This window comes from Siphateles boraxobius, unplaced genomic scaffold, assembly GCF_051911475.1.
Source record: "Siphateles boraxobius isolate OS27281-9 unplaced genomic scaffold, OSU_SipBor_1 55, whole genome shotgun sequence".
Classification (NCBI taxonomy): domain Eukaryota; kingdom Metazoa; phylum Chordata; class Actinopteri; order Cypriniformes; family Leuciscidae; genus Siphateles; species Siphateles boraxobius.
In genome coordinates, this window is record NW_027509181.1 from 3,480,692 (window position 1) to 3,504,787 (window position 24,096).

Below are 24,096 nucleotides of genomic sequence, written 5' to 3' on the forward strand. Positions count from 1 at the left end.
GTTGACTAGGCTACACATGACGCGAGTTTTGGTCTCATTGGCACAAATAAATATAGATGAGATTAGATAGAGCTGTATTGATCCCACACTTGTATGTCACAGACTTCCGAAGCTTTGCTTGATCACATGCTTTTTCTGCTCTGCAGTGATTTGTTAGATATGGTGGAGAAAACAAGCGTGACCACCAGATGTCACTAATGCACATTGTGTTAAAAGCTTCGAGTAATTAACCTTTTTTTCGGCAGTTTTGATAAAAGCCTCAAATGCCTCAGAAAGCCTCGGTTTCCCATCACTACCAAAAGTTAATCAACAAATGGCTTAAAACAAACAGCTAACACTAATGCTAACATAGACCAGACAAACATTGAGTGTCTGAGGGTGGGTGAGGAACTAACATACACATGGGGATGAAGTAAATGAAAAACAGCTGTGATGATGATTAGTGTCCATGAAAAACTGATGAGTGGCGGGAAATTCAAACAAAGGAACACATGACTAATGACTAATTTCATGAATAATGAAAACAAACAAGGAAAAGGTTACATTAAAAACATGCATGTTAACAATAGATGTTGAATTTTGATGTTAAATCCACTATTGTTTTATAGATAGAATTTTTCTATATATTATTTAATGCAAGTACATCAGAAGTAACTAATTAAATTACAGAAAAATTAAGAGTAATCAATTACTTTACTTTTCAAGGGAAAAGTAATTAGATTACTTAGTAATACTGTTATATTGGCTGCCTCGCAACCCATCACTGTTACTTGCAACACCAATCACGGCACATCCGAATGCAATGTCAAGTGTCACTTCCTGTCTCCTGAGATACCTTCATCTGATCAATTTTTGAAGGCAGCATACAGTATACGTATCCTTCGCTGCCTTTGGTATTCCACAATCCAGTGCTTTCCATTCGTTGACAATTGAGCTAGAAAAATAAAGATTGCATCTGAAATTTGCGTCTGGTCGTCAGTTTGTGTGTAAATGTAATTTTTTTTAATGTTTTTCACTTATGATATCATTTCTACTTTTTTTAAATTACTATTTTAGTCATTAAATATTCACTTAGTTTTCACCAAAGCTCGCTCTATTTTGATGTAGATCATTTACCCTTACGCTGCCTCGGAAGTCTGAATCAGTTTCGTGAGGTAAACGCTGCCTGCAGAGTCATTGCCGGACATGACAACAAGGCAACAAGTTAGGCCTAAGTTTTGGGACGCATCCAAGGTCTTTCTAAATGAGGCATTGAATCAATCACTCAACCCCTTCATCACAAATTGTGGATTCAATCCACACATTGTTGTGTTGCTAGGAGTCGCAACTGTTCTGCTGTGCCTTTGTTTGGAAAAAAAAAGCAAAATGGAGCAAAAACAATCAATATTCACAATATTGTGTTTAAAACTCACTGTTGTATAAAATCATTATCACACTTGCAATCATCCTGATATTCAGGAAAATAGCATTCTTGCTCTTGTGATATACAAAAAACAAGTAGCCTATGACGGGGCATTTTTATTCATTATGGTGGCATTTTTGCCCTAAGCCCTAATTAATTTCTATGTTGATTACCACAGTGTAACAAAATGTCAATTTCACAAAAAAAACCCAAAACATCACCCTTGATAATACACATGATAGACAAAGCCAGAAATAACAATAACTAGTTGTCACAGAAAAACAATACAAGACAAAATATAGGCTACAGACAATTTACAATTATGAGCAATGAGCTAACTGTGACTGGCATATTTTACTCTTAGTTGAACTGTTGTGCATGACAAATAGGCTTCATATTAGATTTTAACTACTTTTCTTGTGCAAAAGACAAGAATTGAAGAGGCAACAAAGCATATTATTATTATAGTGTTATAGTATTTACATCCTAACTTAAAAAATAAATACATTAGTAATAGCGTGATATGATTATGTTTACTCCCGAGGCAAGGGCTACCCTTTACAGCCTCGTTTTCATTCCTGTCAAAAAATATAGAGTTACCCATCATAGTTATGGTTACCCATTAAGGTCAAAATAATTTTCGGAGCAACTGTAATGCCAGTGGATGCCAGTGGATGGCGGTAACCTGTATCCAGCGCGCGCTACAGCAGACAGGGGGCGAGCGAAGAAGAGATTTAGGAGGGCCGTTTGAAAAGATTCACAGATCACAATGCGTATTATATTTGTAACGCTCGAAAACTATACATTTTAGGATGTTTTAATACATAAAAAATCACGACATTTTTTATTCATTATGAGCAAAGGCCCTCAAGGTAAGCTAAATATTTTTCTTTTGTGGTTTTCGTCTAACCTTATGCGATCAGGTCGTGTTTAAAGGTTTAACGTTAGCGCTTTTGTGTTTTATACGTTTATCAGTAACGTTACACTCGCCGGATGTTGTCGTTTTTTAAATGCGTTTAACTGTACAAATGCCCAAATGTTTCACTCCATAATAATTCGAGAAATCGATCATAATATCAGCATTTTATCCTTATTATTTTTATCCAGTTATCAGGTATTAAGTGGGGTAGTGTATTAACGTTACCATTTTTTTATTTAACGTAACTTTAACATGCTAACATGTTCAACGTGTATTTGATCATTATTGACCCAAGAACACAATCACAAATAGAGGCAAGTCTTTCTTATAACAAGGAGATTTAATTTTAAGTTTAATTTATACACCACCATCGAAATGCAGCCTTTTGGGCATCTTGCCATCAAAATTATTGATAAATTTCATAAAATAGGTTAGGAGGTGCAAGCTAAAAAAGTCAATTAAAAAAACTGACGAAAGATCGATATTAGGATCCAGGTCAAATGTAGGTTGTAATGCATCCGAATATTGTAGCGATATTGTTCCAACCCCTTGTTAATGAAGACTTCAGCTAATGTATGTACTGTATTATGTAGGGCTGGCTTAAAAATATCAAATTCTCCATTTTAATGTGCACATTTTGATGAGCCAATGTTGATTTTTAACCAAAGAATCGACTTGTTTGCAGTTGATTCATTCATATAGTCAAAATCATCATGAAATTCAAACATTAAATACAATAAACTTGTTAGTTAGCTAGAAAAATGAACTCTAGAGAGGCGCATTTTGATATATATATGACTTATTTGTTATATTTAACACGTTTTAAGACGGCTATGTTTATATTTTAAAAAACAAATTTGAGTAGACAAGAAAGATAATTATGTTGTTAAAAATGTATTATAACGTCACCATAACAAAATCTCACTTATATGCAAGTTAAATGGTTGTATACTAATAAAGTTTATTTCTTTTACTTGAGAAAAAATTGACATGCACTGTACCAGATATATCTAAATGAATTTATATTGAATCAAATTGAATTGAATCGTAACATTTCTGTCAATGCCAAGCCCTAATATTATGTAGGCTATTCCTTTATTATTTAATGTCTGTGTGAACCGGAAGTTGCAACCAACTTTTCAGGAAACAACATTTCGGAGAGGAAAGCCAATTTTTTGATTTTAATAATATTTATGAAGACAAACATTTTTCAATTGTGGATTAACTTGCATGTATTAATTTGTTCATCTGACAAGACTAGTAATGTTTGCTAACAAAATAGGGTAAATGTTGATTTAATGCAGGTTTTCTCCTGTTCTTGTAGCCTATAGTTTACAGCACTTTGAGAGAATTTTAACATGGTGTAAATATTTCCAAAGTAACTTATATCGGATTGGATTGAAATCGAATTGAACCAGTGAGTCAACAGAGTTCTGTTTGATATTCTTTGATACCCAAAACCAGTTAGCACTGTCTATAGTCTAGTAGCTAAAACTTTTCCAGCGAAAAGAGCAGGAAACAGGAGATGAAGTGATAGTAAGAATCAGCAGTTTTTTTGAGTTTATTGAATGAATAATCTTAGTTGTGTCTGTTTCAACTGTCAATACTTCGTCTAAGCAGCACAAATTCAACATATTATGCCAAAGAAGAAAAAAATACTGTTTCACTCTATTGTCCTGTGATTTTTTTAAAACCTTAAAATTGAGACATTCCCTTTATTTGTGAAGGCAACACATCACACATCATAAAATGAAACAATAGCAAGCATTGCAAGAGCAAGCAAAAATAACACAGTGGCTAGAATGCATCTTGGAACTCAAGGAATGAGGAATTTGTCAATTACTCCTAAAATGTGATTTTATTATTATTATTTTTTTACTGCAGTCCGTACATTTTTTGGGTTAAAAATTTACATAACCAGCCAGTGTTCAAAACTATCTGCTTGCCTTAGCTCGATTCAAAATAGTAAGCTTGTAATAATGTTTTTAATTCCAGTGGTACTGGTGGATTTCCACGGGAAATTCAAGCATGTCTTTGCGTCATTACATCACATCTGTCCACATAAAGAAGAGTCTCGGCTAGTAGGCTAGGCTGTATTGCGTGTGAGGATGTTGGAGGTGGAGATTTATAGCCTTTTCTCACAACACTTGATATAATTAAACTTATCAATTTGATGGCGGATCCAGAAAGGTTCAAATGAAAATCACCAGATACAACTGGAGATTCACCTGTTGTAAAATGCAAATGACTTTGGACTTCCGAGTGGCTACAGAAAAAAAGAGACCATGCGAAAACAAGGATAATTAAAGCTGCAAGCAGCATTTATTGGGGTTCAAGTAGTTTAAAGGGTAACTAAACCCTAAACCAACTTTTTTTAGTTAATGATCTGTAAGAATGGGGTTTTATTAGTGCTGTTCATTGATTCGAGTAACTTTTTTGACATTTGGGTATAAAGCAGGGGTCTCCAACACGTCGCTCGCGAGCTACCAGTAGCTCGTGGTCTGATTGGAGGTAGCTCGCCAAGGGGCCGTTCACATATGCGTCTTTTGCGCGCTCAAGTTCGTTATTTCAAATGTAGGAAGCTCATAATTGAAGCGACGCGCTAATTTTTACCAGGCGCAGTGAGATGAAAAAATGCATTAGCTACTAAAACTTCTTTGTCATTGTGGAGAGCGCGGTGCATGGTTGCAAAGCAACGACAGACACCACGGGAAAACCGGACCGAATTTTACTATTAATAATAAAAGATATGCTAATGTGCATTGTAAAATGTGCCTCAGTAATTGATCTTTTTTGACTCATTCTTTTTATAAAAATGATTAAAAGGCTGAAATATGCAAGGTTTCTTTTTATAAATCTTTTTTGTCAAAACTTTATTTGAACTTGTAGGCTACATACTAGTAGATAACATGTCCAGTACTCCTTTAAAATCTGGCCATCATTTTTAATGTTGTTATTTTAATGTTCATGTAAACAAAAAGTGCATATTAATGCTAATTATATTTGTTATTTGCTGGTTTTCAAGATACAACTTGGTTTATTGATTTTATTGTGTAGTATTAGTACTTTTTGAACAGGATTCTGTGATAACCGTGATCATTTTGGTCACTATAATCTTTAGATGCCATTTCATCTCTAGTTAAGATGCACTATAAAATCAACTATAATTCTGTTTTGTTTTTACAGTATAATATGCAAAGTACAATTTTCTTTAAAAAAATTATCTCTGATTCTGTTCTTTTCTCTGACATTTAAGGGTGACATATATGGGCCTACAAAAACTCTTTTAAAGGTCTAAAACAGTTTAGATAGTTGTTAATATGAGAGTTATGAGACATTATTTAAGAGATTAAAGTATTGGATTACATGAGTAGCTCTCGGCCACTATCTTTTTTTAAAAAGTAGCTCTCAAATGAAAAAAGGTTGGAGACCCCTGGTATAAAGTGTTTTAATTATACAATATATGGTGTAAAAACGTCTGAGTGCTGCCCTCTTCAGGTTGAACAGTGGCTACTGCTGTTGAATTTTCCTATTGGATGTTTGGGGTGGCAGGTGACGAAAGCAGGTTCCAGCTCACCACGCCCTTGTTACGAGCTACCACGCCCTTGGCAGTATAAAAACCATCTTGTTTCGTCAAAACCACCGTAGCGAGCGAGTCAGGAGTTGGAATTGCGAGTATTGAAAACGATCAGGATGAATTAATGAATTAACTGGACTTAACTCTCTGGTCTTGTCATATTTCATAGCTATACCTTGGGTATCTCCCTACAACAATGTTTGTGCATCTTACGTCATTGCAAACGTATGCAATGAGAACATTGCGCAGGACAGAAAACACTACTCGGGTCAATATATTGTGTTTTTTATTAATTTGAAGCTATTATGCATAGCTGAGTAAACAACACAGGTTTACTGTGTGTGTGTGTGTCGCATAAGGTGTCTTTCCTCTGCTTGCAAAAGGAGATAGTGGATTTCCATTAATTTGTTGCCCTGATTGCACGCACTACGCGTGAATACACTGCAGGATCACTCTTGCTCGTATCCAAGGTAAATCATCAACACTATCATCCCTCACATGTGTTTTATTTAACTAAATGCATCATAATCGGCTAAAACGCATGCGCAGGATACTTTTATTCCTAAACAAGTGTGCACCCGGGGCCGTGTTGCTTTTACATATACACGATAAACCGCAGTACGGCTCGGGAGCAACCGAACTCAGACCACCTCCTCCAGGTAGTCTCGGGTTCGGTACCCCAGTGCGCACCAGGGTCCACATGACAGCGTTCACATTAGCGATTTTTCATGCGAACCGTGCCCCGTTCTGAACTAAACTGCCAGTGTGAAAGCACCCTCAGAGTCTGACAGCAGCTGTCAATTAATCCGTCACTGCGGGTCTCCGGTGCACGCCCCCGGCTCAGCCCCGCCTTCGGTTCGTCCCCTCTATCTCCGCTGGGCTCTGCCCACTTTTCCAGCATTTTTCAAATATTGCCAGTGGGTGGAGTCAGGGTCTGAGCAGGGGTTTAGTTACCCTTAAGGCCTTTTTAATCACATGTGTAAAAAGATATTATGTTTTATTTAGCAAGCATGTAAACACTTCGGAAAACAAAAGTAATTTATGAAAGCTCATATAAGAGATTCAGTCAAGTATCATTTTTTACAGATGTAAATAATGTATGTTGGATTGATAATTATAAGGAAGTTCATCCTGATAATGCATTGTCAGCGTGCACCTGAGACGCATCTCTCTGTAGACAAGGGCGTGGTTAGCACAACTTCCAATAGGAAAATTCAACTGCAGTAGCCACCGTTCAACCTGAAGAGGGCAGCACTCAGACGTTTTTACACCATACAACACTTTAAACCCAAATGTCAAAAAATGTACTCGAATCAATGAACAGCATTTATGAAGCTCCATTCTTACACATCATTAACTAAAAAAAGTTGTTTTAGTGTTTAGTTACCCTAAGGAATCAAGTAACTAAAATTAATAGGAAAAAGAAAAGAATGTTTTACAAAATTAAAATAAGTGAAGTTAAATAAGATTGTAAAAAATGTGGAGTACACTCGAAATAATGGATAGGAAATCAAGTCAAATTCCTTTTATTATTATTACAGGTGACTAATTTTTAACTATTTTTAAACCATATGAAATTGGAAATTATTTCAATGATTTTCATAAGTAAAGTTGATAAATTAAGAGAAGAAATGTTTTTTGGCAGAACCAGTTTGCCACATCTTTAATATCAGTATTGAAAAAGGGATTTTTCCTTTAGCTTGCAAAGATGTGAAGGTTATTCATCTACAGAAAATGCAGCACTGTGTTTTAATCGTCATAAGGCCATCCTTAAAAATATTTGCAGTAACAGCAAGACAATTTTAAAAAAGGGTCGGTAGGTAGGTCTATCCACCTTTTTCCTGGTTAGCGAATTTACACATGATTCATAGCGGGTTTGAACCGGAAGCCGGTTGTCCTTTTCCGGTTCGAAGCTTTATGAAGATTAGGCGCCGCTTGCTCAGAACGCCCGCAGTGATGTGCTGGTTAGAAAATATGTGAAATAAGTAGGGCTGGCCCTGCCCGTGCACGACTGAAGTTGGGTTGGAAGTTATGTATACTATATGGGAGAGAATGCTAAACCATGATGAGCGTTTTCGTAATATATTGCCTATTCTGCATCTCAACGCACGCATAAGCTTGCCACAAAACCCCCCCGGTAAAAGTAATGATTTAATGATTATGCATTAAACATTTGAATTGTTTATTAATAACTAGTGTTTTCTTTAAGTGTCGACTGCAAAGATAAATTTGATGATACTGACTCGACATCTTCGCAGTAGTGAACGCGCCTATAGAGGGAAATGCACACTTCATGCGAATTAACCTATACATAAGCAGAGAGCAGCCCATTTCTGCTTGTTTTTAATCATTTTGTTTTGTTTAAAAGTAAACATTTCAAGCTTTCTATAGATATACTTATCATGTATGTGAGGCAAGTAACTTATAAGCTGAGTTTCGTTGATTAATAAGACGCGCTCCAGTTCACGCGCCCGCGCCTCCGTGTCCTGGCTGTATATCTACTATTTGTGTTTCTTATTTATTTTTCCAGGCAATTTGTTGATAAAAATGAAGATACAATTTATACTAAACGAAATTCACTTTAAAGAAAGGCTTTCTACAAAACAACTTGATAATTGGTCAAAATCATGTCTGAGCCATTCCAAATGTTTTCCGATATATTGGGCATCTTATGATCATATCTGACTCATCTTATGCGGTTCCCTTTTCATATAATCAACATAGATTAAATAATTTAAAAAAAAAACATTATATTGTGAAACTTAAATATAAAACGTATGTTTAGTTTTTTTTTGTTTAACTTATATTTAAGCGTCACACTGCTCCGCTTTGCTCATGTGCTCTGGTGTGTAGCCTATAGCCTTTACATGCATGTGTGCGTGATGTGATGGAGGGGTGCGATTCTCGAATATTAATTGCATAATACCCAGCGATCTTCGAATATTATTTTTGCTTGATCCCTACTGGTAACCTATTACACCTTTTTCGTTGGATGCTTCAGTTTTAGCGCAGCTAACCAAAAATGTCTACTCTCTGGTATTGAATGTAGCTGATACGAACCGGACATAGGCATTCTCTCCTTTTTATCTTATGCTCAAAGCACCCAGTTTCTAAAAGGTTTTTTTTATCTTTTTTGAATTGTTAAAACAACCAACAACAGCACATGTAGAGCCTGAACTCATTCTCTCACTGCTAATACAGTACGAACCGGAAGTAGGCAACCGGAGTAGTCGTCATGGCGGCGCCCATTGTTTAGAGCAGAATAAGGTGTATTTTTTTTTCAAGATTCAATGTAAAAAAAAAAGTAAAATTTTGGTCATGGTGATTACGTAGGTATGAATTTAAACAATTTTGCATATTGTGACGCCACTGACTGGGTCTTCAAACCGTGCATCCACCGCTAGGTGTCAATGCAACCTACAAATCAGAGACCGGTTACGTTTTAGGGCTATCACTTTTGTGAAAAAATCGTGTTCGATTTGAGAGACATAGAATCTGCGCATTTCTGGCTTACTTGAACACACACGTCACTAAGCAACAAATAACGGTGCACTTGTTCACTTGCATTGAAGTAAAAGTGAATATTAAAAAGCATTTGGTTAACAGAAAAGACATTATTTTCCAACATCCTACATGTTCTGTGTACTGTATTGATCTGTCCACCTAAAACACATTTTTGGTTAAAAAAAAGACCGGTGGTGGTGGCCCACCACATTTTAGTGGTTTCCTTCAGGTCAGTCGGCACGGTCACCGTTAGGGTCGTTACATAGTCAACGCATCGGTACGCATACGCGTGCGCAAGGCTACTTATTGCTACGCTTCGGCCGCCATTATGCTTCGATGCGTAGCCAAATGTGTCGTCCTAGTTTTTGATACGCGATGCACCGATGCACGCAATACTATGCGTTGTCGGTGGGGGCGACATTGCAAGTATTGTACATTAATTCAAGTAGATTATGTTTACAGAAGAAGGTTTTGAATGCAATGGCAGGCAAAGAGGAAAAAATATACGAGCTTATACGTATACATCCGCATTTATATGACCAAATAATATTGATCATTTTGGCGCCTAAAGTACTGGAAATGTCTCTCCTCGTCCAGGCTTCGCATGGGAAGCACCAGAGACACAGACTCCCCATCCTAATGTCTTCTTCGATTGATGCAGCCTTTTGGACAGGGCGAACATACCACCGCCTAACTTTTATCTCTGCGCTGCCTCTGTTGCCGCCCATGTAAAATCAGCAATATGCACTCCTCTTCAGTTGCCGTTTTGATCTGAATATGACGTGACCCGACTACTAATATCACCTGACTCTACTACCCCCTGTTGCGTGAGTGCCGGTATATTGCATTTCACGCATCACCCGTGACGCTTGGATCTGCTTGCATCCACTGTTTAGACTATGAAAGGGAGCGCGTCACTCACGTTGACCATGTAACAGCCCTTAGACAGGGGAGAAGGGAGGGGAAAAGATCTGTGCACAGTTTTTCCAGAACTTCGTGCCAAGTTAAAGCGGTGTCGAGATGTTTTAATGCATTTTTTAGATGCATTATGGTGCCCGAACCCGTATGACTTTGAACGGTGACCGCAAACATTTTATTTACTGCAGCCGCAGCCATCATTACTAAGCACGAACAGTGAATGAAACGAAGCGAACGTACAAGCCATAGTGTGACATGCGTTACCAATGGTATAAAAATAGTCATAGATGACGATGACGCCATGGGTTTTTATTTAAAAGAATGTAGCCACGTTTGTATGTAGGCATAAGCAATTTATATTCACAATACTTACTAAAATATAATTAATATTAATTATTTTATTGAATTTGTTTTAGTTGTTTGAGGAGTAAAAAAAAATCGGTCGGTCTTAACGCAAGTGTACAACCGGCAAGTCGGTCGGACTAAAAGGAAAAATAATTGGGTCGGTCCTAAATTGACAGGTTCGGTCGGGTTACGGCAAACAAGAATAATTTTAAGGATGGCCTAATAGTCGACCAATAAGTTTGCTACCAGTTCTTGGCAAAGTATTGAAAATGGTAGTTTGTGAGCAAATTCAATTATTCTTAAAGGAGAATAATTTGCCCTCTAATTTTCAGCATGCATATTGAGATAGCACAGATTGATATTGATGACAATAACGTAGTATGAGCAGTATTGTTAGATTTTAGCTCGGCTTTTGATCTACTGGATCATAAATATTGCTGGATAAACTGAAATGTTACAAATTTACTTATCTTACTGTACATTGGTTTAAAAGTTAACTGTCTAATGGGACAATGTGTGTTTTATAATGGAAGTTGTTCAGATGTGAACGAGTTGCAATGTGGTGTGCCTCAAGGAAGTTGTTTTAGACCAATGATCTTCCTCTTGTTTTAAAGTGTGCATGGACAGTCATGTAGCCTATGCAGAATTGCAGATGATAAAACAAACGTAGGTAGTACGGAATAATAAGTTGGTTCTAAACTTGATAAAAACCAAAAGCATTGTTTTTGCATCAAATTGCATCAATTTAAATTTGTCTGTAAAGATTGTGCCTATTGAACAGGTAGAGGAAATGAGACTTATTGGAGTTATATTAGACAGTAGTCTGAAGTGGTCAAAACAGATAGAAAATAAGGTATCAGGTATGGGAAGAGGTTCGTCTGTTATTAGCCTAAGAGATGTGTAAACTTTTTACCACAACACTGTATTTCTAAAATTGTGCAAACAATGATTCTTGCTTAGATTATAACCCAGTGGTGTGGTCGAGTGCATCAAGTAAAGACAAAACATTGAAAAATTACAATTAGTCCAGAACAGGGTGACACAACTCACTTTAAACTGTAAAAGAAAGGCTAATATAATAAGAATGCACTGGTAAAAGTTTGTCTCACTGGTTTGTTTTATAAGAAATATTTCTGTGTCTAGAGTTCCTAATGTCCTGTACTCTCAACTTTTTGTTTTATTGTATTTTGTTTTATTGTACACCAGACATGCATAAAAGGCATGTTTTTTATTTCCTGTTTCAAAAACCACTGCAAAACAATAGACTTTAATGTATGGAAAATGGAAATTGTGGAATGATTTACCATTGATATTAAATATTTTTTAACGAGAAAAATTAGTTTTTAAAAAAAATATTCAAAGGAACATTTAATGGCATAATATATAGTAAATTGTTGATTTTTATATTTGAAATGAATGTTGGGTTAGTATGTGTCATTGACTTGACTTTTTATTGTTGTTGATTAAATGTAGTTTTGTATTTTTTACTTGAGACCCCAGGAAGAGTAGCCACTGCCTAGGGTAGTGGCTAATGGGGATCCAAATAAACTTAGATCATAGATGGTAAAGACCATTTACAGCCAATACAGGCAATTAACTAAGGAAAAATATGTTTTTTAAAGTATTTTTTACTGTTATAGCACCATGTCTTGCCTGATGGATCTCCACCAATTTTATTAGGTGTCCTCAAAGTGTGCCCATACATATGTGTGTCAAATCTGCTGTAAATATCTAATTTCGTTTTGAAGTTTAGACACTTAGACACATTAGACACATATTTATGAGAGCATAAAAATTATCCATGGGTGACATTGATTGGCTCCTTCAGGGCATTGTGCCGATGACGCATACTGAGTTTTTTAGATACGCCAATGTTCTGATAGACTATCATGGCACCCTGGACAAAGACACTGCATGATTTTCATCGGACTAATGGTTGGGTGCGATTATAGCCATTTTCATGATTTCCCTGTTATAGCGCCACCAAGTGGCCAATCATTGTGATTTATTTCATGAGACCTCAGATTGAGCTCATAAACATGTGTCCCGAGTTTAGCGAAAATATCTCTTTCCATTCACAAGTTATAGCTGTTTTAGTAAAAGGGGCCCCGGTCACATCGAACATTTTGGTTCCCCTTAGCAACCATGAATTGAAATTTTAAATTTTTTTGATGATAATAGTATCTCTCCAGAGAATATTTCTGCAGTGGTTTGGTTCTGATCAGGCCAAAAACCTAGGAGTAGTTTGCAAAAGTAGGTTTTTCAAAAATTGTTGTTATCATAAACAATTTCAGAACAAAGTATAATTTGCACGGTTTGACATGATATGATAAGCGATCGTTAGATTTAATCAAGGCAATTTACTGCAATGCTTTTTTCCCCTTAGTTGATCAGAACAAAAATGGATGTTACTTGTTCAGAGGACGAAAATTTGTAATTTTCCGGTGAAAATTCTTATGTTGGTCATACTTCCAAAAAGTAGAATCTGTAATTCTAAATGACAGTATCCACACCGACTGACATCCTCACATTCTCCTCAAAACATTGGATTCAACCGCGCTGTGCCATGCCGAGGCATAACTCACGTAAAGCTGATAATTCCGAAAATAACTGCCATTGCAAATTTCGAACAGAGACGGCAACAAAGAGGAAAAACTATGGACTGCAGCTTTAAATAAGTCTCTTATGCTCACCAAAGCTGCATTTATTTGATGAATAATACAATAAAAACAGTAATATTGTGAAATATTATTACAATTCAAGAGAAATTTTTTCTATTTGATTATAATTTAAAATGGCATTTATTGGTGATGGCAAAGCTGAATTTTCAGCTCTTCAGTATCATATGATCCTTCAGAAATCCGATTGACCAAGTTTCAAGTCTTTAGGTTTGGTTTTAGGGCACAAAACAAATAGGGTTTCTAGCATTTGCACTTTAACTTACTATAATAATAATAGTTATATTTAATAATAATAATTTAATAAAGCAATTCAGTTATTTAAGGCCCCCACAGATTAACTAACATGCATATAAACACTCATAAATTTGTTTCAGTTAAAAAAATGACAGGAGATCTGTTTGATGGTGTGAGAAGCCAATCCTTCTACCTGCATGACGTGAAGAGACAGCAGTCTGCCACACTCACTGACATCATCATCCGTCTGGGAGGGGTGAGAGATATAATTTTTGTCATTCATCTGTACAGGACAAAGCAAGAAATTGTAGTTATGGTTTCCTATATGCAAAGTAATGTTAAATAGTGTTGAATCACATTCTGTCTTTTGTTTCGTATAGAAAGTAGACAGTTTTCTCACTAAGGATGTGAATGTGGTCGTGACGGGCACTAAAGAAGCTCATAGTGATTTGCTGGTGGATAGTTCATGTACTGCAGGAGGGAAACAATCTGGAACCCCCAAGCCTCTGGTATGTACCCAATCCCTTCATATGTTGTATGTGTCTTTAGCTACTATGTACTTACATAAGTACATTGTACCTAACGTTTTTGTGTGTTTGTCTGTTCATGTTGTATTGCAAAACATTTGTGCTGCTATTAAGGATACGGGTAAGGTTATGGACAGGTTTGGTGGTATGGTTAGGGTTGAAGGGCCAGTTCCCCCAAACATTTCCCATAATTTACTCACCTTCAAGCCATCCAAGGTGTATATTAGGGCTGTAACGATTCCTCGATTTAAGTCGAGTACTCTATTTTAAAAAATCCTCGATTGCAATTTACCCGTGTCGAGTAACCGGCAAAATACCGGAAGTGGCGCATTCCACAGACAAGAATCCATGAATCGCATTATTACAACATTTTCTAAGGCTACGCAATCTATTTAAAACCATTTACAATCATAATATAGCATAGTGCTATCATGAAATCACAAAGGCTGCGAATCACTTAAAAAAAAATATATGTACGGTTTGTTTTTTTTCCCCCACAGAGAAGCACAAACCTTTAATTATTTACATGCGTGCAGATTGTGTTAAAAGTACCTCAGCTCCGTTCACAGTAATCGCTGCTCCACACATATTTAGGCCCTGTCCCATTTCTCCTCCCTTAAAACTTCCACTTGGTTTTGAGTGCCCTCGAAATTAAAGTCCCCTCAACAAGGGAAGTGGAGTTGAAGATCTTTCCCTATAAAATGGGACACCACTATATGCAAATTAGCGCGGTAAACCTCACTACGTCACGCGCAGCAAACCTCACTACGTCACGCGCAGCGTCAACGTGTCTAATACTATTTTCATTCAGAAAATGCCGGTTCCAGCTGTTGTGTGGCCTGTGTTCGTTTATCTACGTCTGATGAATCAACAGAGACATGTGGAACATAGAAGACGCATTCGCCATATTTTTGTCTGTATTTAATCGTTTAGACGCGCACATGAAACCCAAAATATAGTTCGCTTGTCTAGTTGCAGTCCGTTTCCGAGCGCTCGCCGCCATGGGAACAGGGTCAACGTTCGCAGATCATTGTGCTTATAATAGCACTTTTTACAGTCAAACACCTCCCGCAATTTAGAATTAGCAATTTTACAACAATCACTGATTGTGCTCAGTGCAGTTTGGGTTTAACGTTAGGGAGAGCTTCATCTTTTTTCTTCACAGCGCGCTGTCATTTCTCAGCGTGCTGTGAAGAAAAAGATGAAGCACTAACGTTAGACGAACGCGGCTAGTTTTTAATAGTTTTACCTCACATCTTTTTATAATCCTTGGAATCCAAAATCGAAAATAAAATTAGATGAACCAGATCAGATGTATATTTGATGGGCAGACTCTCTCGAAGCACTAGGCAGATATCATGAACATCGTCGGATAGATAGCTTTGTGAAATATTTTCTAACATTAGTGTTCAAAACTTAACAGTCCATTGGATGTGCATCAAACTAACATATTCCAACATATTTAGAAATTTTAACATGCTTATTTTTGAAAATATACTTCAATTCTTCCTTTCCAGCGGTGTCCGCCATCTTGTTTAAAAACATTTAGCTTGCTGAGTCCGCAAGGTATCCTGGGTAATTTCATCTTCCACTTCGTTTTAAGCCTGCATCGGACCGCACTATGGTTTGAGGGTTGATTTTAAGGGGAGAATAGCACTCCCCCTTGCTCTTTAGAGTATTGGGACACCCTACCCCTACACGAGAACGCGCAAAAACAAGGGTTAGGGCAGAAATCTAGGTTAAGGGGAGGTATTGGGACAGGCCCTTAATCTCTGCATGTGCTGGAACGCAAAACCTCTGACGCGTGTTTCATACTTGCACTGTCATCATTTATATGAGTCTCAGCGTCTCGGGTTTCTCGAACTCCATCTCTGCGTGCTGTGAGTTTGTCTGCTTATAATGTTCATCTGCACGCAGTGTGAGCCATTTCACAAAATTCGTAGCGCTACTCATTTATAAATCTACGCCAACACAGGGGAATACATAAATATCTTTCTGAAATGTATGCAAATTGTTGTTCATCGCAATTTCAAAATAAGTTTAACCCTTGCACTGAGTTTGCATTTTTTCGATGTGCACATGTTTTTGTTCAAGAAATTACAACAGCTTTTGCATTTCTATCGTACAAAAGTGACCAAATATTAAAGATTAACTTGACATTTGAATTAAATTTTGTTTGGCCAATATTAATCAAGGATTTGAACATGCCTTAGTGTAACCAAGCAGTTGGCGCTCTCTGTGAATATTTGTTTTTATGTAATGTACATAAGTTATGTTTATATTAGTTTATATCATTTATTTTACATGGTGTATTTTAACAGCGTTGTTCAATAAAACCCATATGATTACTTTGATACTTTATTTGAACAAATAATTATTGCTTGTTATTATACATTTTGGTAACACTTTACATTAAGGTTCATTAGTTAACATTAGGTAATGTATTAACCAACATGAACTAACAAAGAACAATACATTTGTAACTGTATTTATTAATCTTTGTTAATGTTAGTTTCATTTTTTGTTCATGTTAGTTCACAGTACATTAATGTTAACAAATACAACCTTTTATTTTAATAATGTATTAGTAAATGTTGAAATTAATATTAAATAAGATTAATGAATGCTGTAGAAGTACTATTGTTCATGCTTAGTATGTTAACTAAGGTAGTTAACTAATGAACCATATTGTAAAGTGTTACCTATTTGTATTTTTAAGTCATTTTAAAGGTTGCAGACCTGCCAACCTGTATGCATTTTGCGTAGCGGATACACATTTTGACCTTAGAGTACGCTAGTACGATTTGTCACTCTAAACTACTCAAAAACCTGGTGACGCGCCTCCCCGTTCACGCGCAGTCCTCAAATCAAGCAACAGCAAAAGAAGAAGAGTTTGACCTATCATAGCGCTGGGTTAATGCCCAAAATAGCAAGCGAGGGTGATTGATAGATGCGTAAGGCCTATGATTAAAAAGAGACTGAAAATCAGCATCAATAAAGAATCCCGCTCGATCCCACTTCCACTCGTGCGGCCCACCGTCTGACTGAGTTCATAAGCGAGGACAATAACGTTAGCTACAGTTGCCTAGTCACGGTACTTCTGACTCCTGAAGGTAAATGGGCTGGGGTGGATGTGGAAAGTTGAAATATTGTATTGAGATAACTTAATCTGGATTCGATTATCACATGGTTTTTCATAGGGCCCTAAAAATGTAATTTTTGTTAAACTGTAAATAAATTTAATAAGTTTGATTTCAATTAATTAGAAATGCTTTTTGATTGCTAAAATGTAATTATTATTATTATTATTATTATTATTATTGATAGTAGTAGTAGTAGTAGCAATAATTTTATTATTAATAGTTCTCAGATTTAAAGATGTTTAAAATCATTTAAAGAAAGTATTTGTCAAAACCCTTTGTTGTTCTTAATTTTTACACCAGACACAGGCTATCAGAACCGACCAGACTATCGGTTCAAAATATCGGTTATCGGTCTACTTGATCTGTAATAATCGGTATCGGCATCGGCCCTGAAAATCACATATCGGGCGACCCCTAGTGTATATGACTTTTTTCTTTCAGCCAAACACAATCAGAGTTAGACCATATTAAAAAATATCCTGGCTCTTCCAAGCTTTATAATGGGAGTGAATGTTATCTTAGGCCCTGTTTACACCTGGTATTAAGATGCGTTTTGATCGATTGGATCACAATTGTGGTTTTGTGGTTGTTCAAACAAATTCGGCCACATGAAAGCAATCCGTAGCTACACTACAAAAGCAATCCGGTTGAATGCGTTTTCACTTATCTCTGGAAGTGGTCAAAAGTGGATAAGCTCAAAACGTTTTAGACCCCGTTTACACCTGTGTTTAACTTGTGAGCGGATTGACAAACACATTTTAATACCAGGTGTAAACAGGGCCTTAGATTTTGAAGTCCATCCATACAATACAAAAAGCGCATCCATACATCATAAATGAGTTATTCAGTGGTTCTCAAATATGTGAGGTGACAGAGGGGCTACGTGAACAAAATGCTGAGTTTTGCCGTTCATTTAATCCTACCCCACCTTAAAATAACATTAAAGTGCCCCATTATGGTATTTTAAAGTTACCTAATGTTGTTTTGGAGTCTCCTACAACAGGTTTACATGCATCAAAGGTCAAAAAACTTTTTCATTTTCTCATAATATACATTTGCACATCACCACATTTTCAATGATTCTCAAACGACTCATCAGATCTCTCTAAATCCCTCCTTTCCGCGAGCTACTCTGTTCTGATTGGCCAGACAGCTCAGTCTGTTGTGATTGGTCTACTGTGTACAGCTTACGTCGAAAACAAAAACGCCCATTGCCATAACAACGTCAGCTCTGCGTGTCCTGAGGCTTCCTACACCGTAAACTAAACACAGTAACAAACAATGACTCGATTTTACCATATCAATGCGATCGCGAGTCCGATGATGAAACATTGAAAGAACTAGTTATTCAACCCGAACCTCCATCGCAAGGACAACTCGTGAAGGACGTTTCTCAGTGATGCACTACTCAGTTTGAGGTTCAACTGTTGCAAATGTAATTCGTCACCATCAGCTTTAACAAGTGCATGTCCATCAACAAACCAATTATTTTACTTGTACTTATTTATTTAGTGAGTAGCTATTTTTCTTATTTAATGTGGTAAACATGTGGAAACTGTATCAATAACAGTCCATACATATGCTGAGCTCTAGCGTGAATAACTGATTTTGAAATAACTGAAAACAAATTTAGCTCAAAGTAGTGAGAACGACAGACAAACTACATTAATAGACACAGTTATAGATAATAATGGCCCACAACTGATTAGCAGAAGTATTTCAGTATGACAGTAATAATGTGAGTTAACCTGTTAGCAGGAGACCAACACAATATAAAACTAAAAACTAAGTATTTTGGACCCCATCTTTCAAGAGCAAGCGGTTTGCGAATCCTGCATTGAACTCCGAGATTTGAGAAGCAGTCGTCAGTAATATAAAGGGAACACAGAAAAAGTTTAAAATTATACTTCTGTGGTATCATGGTAAAGATGAATTTTAACCACTGATTCTTCACATGCTCGTCCTTGGGCAGTGAAAAGAAAACTGGCTAAAAAACTAGAGCACCGCATCTTCTCGACGTGATGCTATCCAGTGTCCACAGGAATCAGCTGCAGTGTTTGAGGTTCAAGTTTTCCCTGGTGTCTGCGCGCAATGAATGGGCAGGCAATATGCTAATGTTTTGTCTTGACGTCACAACGAAACGGCTTATGACTCGTTTGAAAAACGATTCATTCCATTGACTCGGAATCTACTCCTACTTTTGAAAGACAATAACTTTATATATGGTGTTCTTTCAGATTTAAACCTTTGCAGGATGTTTTCATTTCCGTTAGAGCTATGTTAAACACTACATAAGTCAACATTTTCAAAAATCCATAATAGTCTTTACAGAGGACTATGGACTGTGTACTGAGAGGTACTGAGGACTTTGCAGACTTTGCAACAGCCTACATTGATGATGTGGTTGTTTACAGCTCGTCATGGGAAGACCCTAGGGCTGAACGATTATGGAAAATAATCTAATTGTGAATTTTTTTTAACCAATATTCCGATTGCAATTTATTATGCGATTACTTTAAGTTCTTTACCTTCTGTATTAGTCGACAAAGACAAGCAATAAATCATTTTACAGGAGGGATGGGAATCTTTAGGCAGCTCATGGTCCGATCTAATTTTTTTCTTATGAATTAATCTTAATAATACTTAAAATATGTATTTAATTACATGTGTAAATATACATGTATATATATATATATGTATATTTCATATATATAGCAGCTTTCTCAGTGATTTTCATAAGTTAATATATAAGCCAACTGCATTCCAAAAGACATAATGCCTTTGTGGAGCATTTGTAAGAAAAATTCCGGCGGCCAAGACCGCGCACTGCCAGACCCGTCACCAGACCTCAGTCTTGAGGGGGGCATGTGAAATGCATGGGGGGGCACAATTATTATTAGCCTACAGCCTACGTATATTTATAATAATCAACTCGTCGCGCAGCACGTAATCATCACTTTTAAACATATAACCAACCGCAATATGACCAGGTCACCTATAGCCTACACCACATTACATAGAAGCAATGTTATGAATATCCATAAAACACTTACAACATATTAGATGTAACACCAGAAGCATCTCTCAAACATTGCATTTTAAAGCAGTCAACAGAGAGATATGCATTGCCATGAGACATACACACGCACGCACATACACTCGCACAGAGACTTTGAATCTTCCGGTACTTTGAGTGGAGGCAGCGCTGTCCTCTCTCCAGTCCCTCCTGTCAGTACAGCGGGAGGCGGCGTTTCTCCGAGCAGAACCTCCTCATCGAAGTATTCTTCCACTCGGAAGGAACTGAAGCGAGTATGCCCAAGTGGTACTCAATGCAGAGCCAAATGGGAGGAGCTGGAGCTCCAGCTCTTCCCCTCGCTGGAGCTCCAGCTTCACCTCACTGGAGTGTGCGGGGCCGCGCAGGTTAACTTTCGCGCAGCAGCATCGACTACGAGCACTCAGCATGATTTCAAAAGCAACATATTTCAGCGCCAGCTCGATTTTTATTTAACACAAATGAACAAAATAAATACTCTGTTAGTCAACGAGTTTCATTTGTTATAGATATATCTATAGAAAGATCTTAAGGATGAAGATGGATGATGCTTTGTTGGCTATCACAATGCGGGACTTGTTTTTAAACTCCATGCGTTATGAAGGTGAAGCATATGAAGAAGAAATTTGGGCTCCCTTCCTATTCATTTTTCAAAGAGAAGAGGACATGGAAGTTTTCTTGCTGGAAGTACGAGACCGAAGAAAAATCTGTGTGTCTTGTTTACACAACCCTCACTTGTGAATCTTGTGAGATCAAGCGATATCTGTTTTCTTATTTTATATTTTAAGTTCGATAATGTTTTTGCTACTCCTGTTTAAGGCTGCTCTTAGCTTTGCTGCACTTATCTGTGCTGTGCTGTTATGCAGGTATTATTCTCTTTTAATTTTTTTAATTTTGTAGTTCTGTAAAGCACTAAGGTCAGTCAGTGGCTGTTATAAAATGTGCTGTATAAATAAAATCAACTTGAACTTGAATCTACCAGTGGGAGTACTATGTAAATAAATATTGATTGAGTTTTGTAAAATATTACAATGTTATGTGAAGTGTGTACTTCAATGTTATATTCATAAAATGTATTATTTCATCTTATTATACCATTAAAATGTGGAGTGGATGCCTCACTAATCTCAGAGCACATTTGTTATCTTGTTTTTCCTCTAGTGTGGGAAGTCACATGGCTGGTTGTCATACTGGACTGCTTGTTTCCATTTCATTAAAATAGTTTAATGCATAGCCTATCACATGAAGGTTGAGTCTATCCAATATTACAGTCAATATTCCATTTTAATTTACAATATAAAAAGAAAAAAATTACAACTGGCCTGTTGGAGTAGCCTATGCTTTTACATTTACGTACAAAAAGGGCAGATTAGGTAACCTAGTCTTATTATTTTTTATTTCATGAATTAATCAGATGATTTAGATTAATTCACACAAATAACACGCGTTACTGCGGTGGACAAAAAATAAACGGGTGCACAGATAGTAAGCTTTCACATTGCCTTTTAAGTCTAGTAATTTACATAATCATGTAGCAGACGCTTTTGTCCAAAGCGGCTTTAAAAGTGAGGAAAACAACGAAACTGTTCATCTTAATAAAGAGAAAATAATACATATATACAAAGTTTCAACAGTTTTTAGAAACACGCACACATAGTGTGAGCAATGTTCTTAAGTGTTTACGCGTTTGTCACAGAAACGATAAATAATTTTATAATTTATCATAATTATGACAAATATTAGAGAAAAATACAATATTATGTTTGCCAGCATCTTGCGCATCAAAACAAACTTGTCCTTTCATCACGGGTGAAACTCGCACTAACATTAACAGGCTTGATAGCGCGTCATGTTCTGTCCACTAGATCCAGCGAGGGTGAGCCATAGACTGTAAAAAATAGAGCTCTAGTTCCTCCCATTGGATGCTGCAGCGAACCCCGCCCACTAAATTTAGCGAGGTGGAGCTGGAGCTCCAGAAAAGGGGGAGCTCGAGCTCTACCTACTCTCATTTGGCTCTGCATCAAGCACCATCTCAGTATGCCGCGAAAACCTCGTTTTGAAACAGCTTTCAAAAATGCGCGGTAACTGTTGAGCGGCTTAGTTGTACATCACATACGTAGCCTAACGTTATTTTCAGTAAGTCCGTGATAGGCTGTTGCAGTTGATAAAGAATGTAACACAAAATTAGCAACTATGATAATATTAAAATTAAATTGTCTGTGCCTCAAGTGGGGGGGCACAAGCATTTTTTGGGGCGGGCCCGGCCCCCTATGGCCCGCCCATAGCGACGGGTCTGCGTACTGCAAGAGTAACATCAAAGCTGAAAAAACTTGTGCAATGAAGCCCGCGACTGTCCTTGTAATTCGCTTAAACCCCGAACTTTATGAAAGCTTATTTTTCGGAAGGTTCGAGCGGTGTCGTGTGTGTGTGTGTGTGTGTGTCAGAGAGAGAGAAATTAGAAGCAAGCAGAATACGGTTGTTTCTAAAGCACGCGCAGCGTCATCACGCATGTGTGTTTAAAAACTAAGCTCAGATTCAATTCTGAAATTCTCTGAATCAATCCAGAATTGTTGGAGAGAGAATAAATAACACAATATCACATACATAAAAAATAAACTGTTCTTTCCTGTATGCCAGACCTATGCGTAGCGTGCCAAGTTGATGCTTGATTTACAGACTGCTTTTCTCTCGCGTGTCACATGACCAGTGTAATCGCAGCTTTAGCGGTTACAGAATTGCATTTCATCATATCGCGATATTATCGCAAATAAAATTAATCGTTCAGCCCTAATCTGGAGCACCTGTCAGCTGTATTCTCCAGAATCCATGATGCTGGGCCTGTGGTTAACGCCACTAAATGTCATTTGGCAAAGCCTGAAGTGTCTTATTTGAGATATGTGCTGGGGGGTGGGGTAATTAAACCTCAAGTGGACAAAGTGGAGGCAGTGCGTTCTTGTCCACCTCCAACGTCCAAAAAGCGAGTGAGGTCCTTTTTAGGTTTCGTTGGCTGGTACAGACGTTTTATTCCTAACTTTTCCACCCGAGCTCACTGACCTCACTCAGAAGGGTAGCCCCCAAAAGGTTGTGTGGACGCCTGAGTGTGTAACGGCCTTTCAAGATCTCAAGGGCTGTTTGTGTCAGGGGCCAGTGTAGCCCTAACTTTGACATTCCTTTCACAGTGCAAACGGAAGCTGTCCTGCTGCAAGGGGACAGTGAAAATCGAAGGCCGGTGCAGTATATTAGTAGGAAATTGCTCCCCGTGAGGTCAGATATTCTACTGTGGAGAAAGAGGCACCGGCTATTAAGTGGGTATTAGATACTCTGAAGTATTATCTCATTGGTAAAGATTTTACCTTGGAGTCTGATCATTAGGGATTTGACTCCGAACTTCGTTATTCTAATAGAATTCGAATATTTAAAAAAATAATGATATTCGAACGAATATTAGGCAGCCTTTAATATTCGAACCTGTTATGGGCATTATTTTTTGTAAATGTTTTTGCTTGTAACCATTGTTTTCAATTCAGATTCCAAGGCTTTTTCAGGCCTGGTGAAGTTGTGAATCACGTACTCATTAGCAATGCAATTATTGGTAATTTGGGCTCATGTAGGTGACGTTAGGTGTCCTGGTTAGCGCAGCGCCTATTTTGTATATCAAAACAATGGCCGCGCCAACGCCTACAGCAACAACAACTGACGAGGAGTTCGAAATCTACACTCCTGACAAGTTGAAAAGCAACATGTGGCGCTACTTACATTTTACCAGGTATTCGTTCACTGTTAACATCCTTCTG

General features: G+C 37.3%; 1 protein-coding gene across 1 annotated transcript in view; it reads left to right on the top strand.

The window, feature by feature from the left end:
* Positions 1-2,121: 2,121 nt before the first annotated feature.
* Positions 2,122-24,096, top strand: part of dbf4b (DBF4B-CDC7 kinase regulatory subunit) — a 38,496-nt gene continuing 16,521 nt past the window's right edge. The window contains exons 1-3 of the mRNA XM_077205881.1: positions 2,122-2,274; positions 13,721-13,836; positions 13,961-14,089. Of these exons, the coding sequence (XP_077061996.1) occupies positions 2,256-2,274; positions 13,721-13,836; positions 13,961-14,089 (264 nt within the window). The 5' untranslated portion in view covers positions 2,122-2,255. The remainder of the gene's footprint in view (positions 2,275-13,720; positions 13,837-13,960; positions 14,090-24,096) is intronic.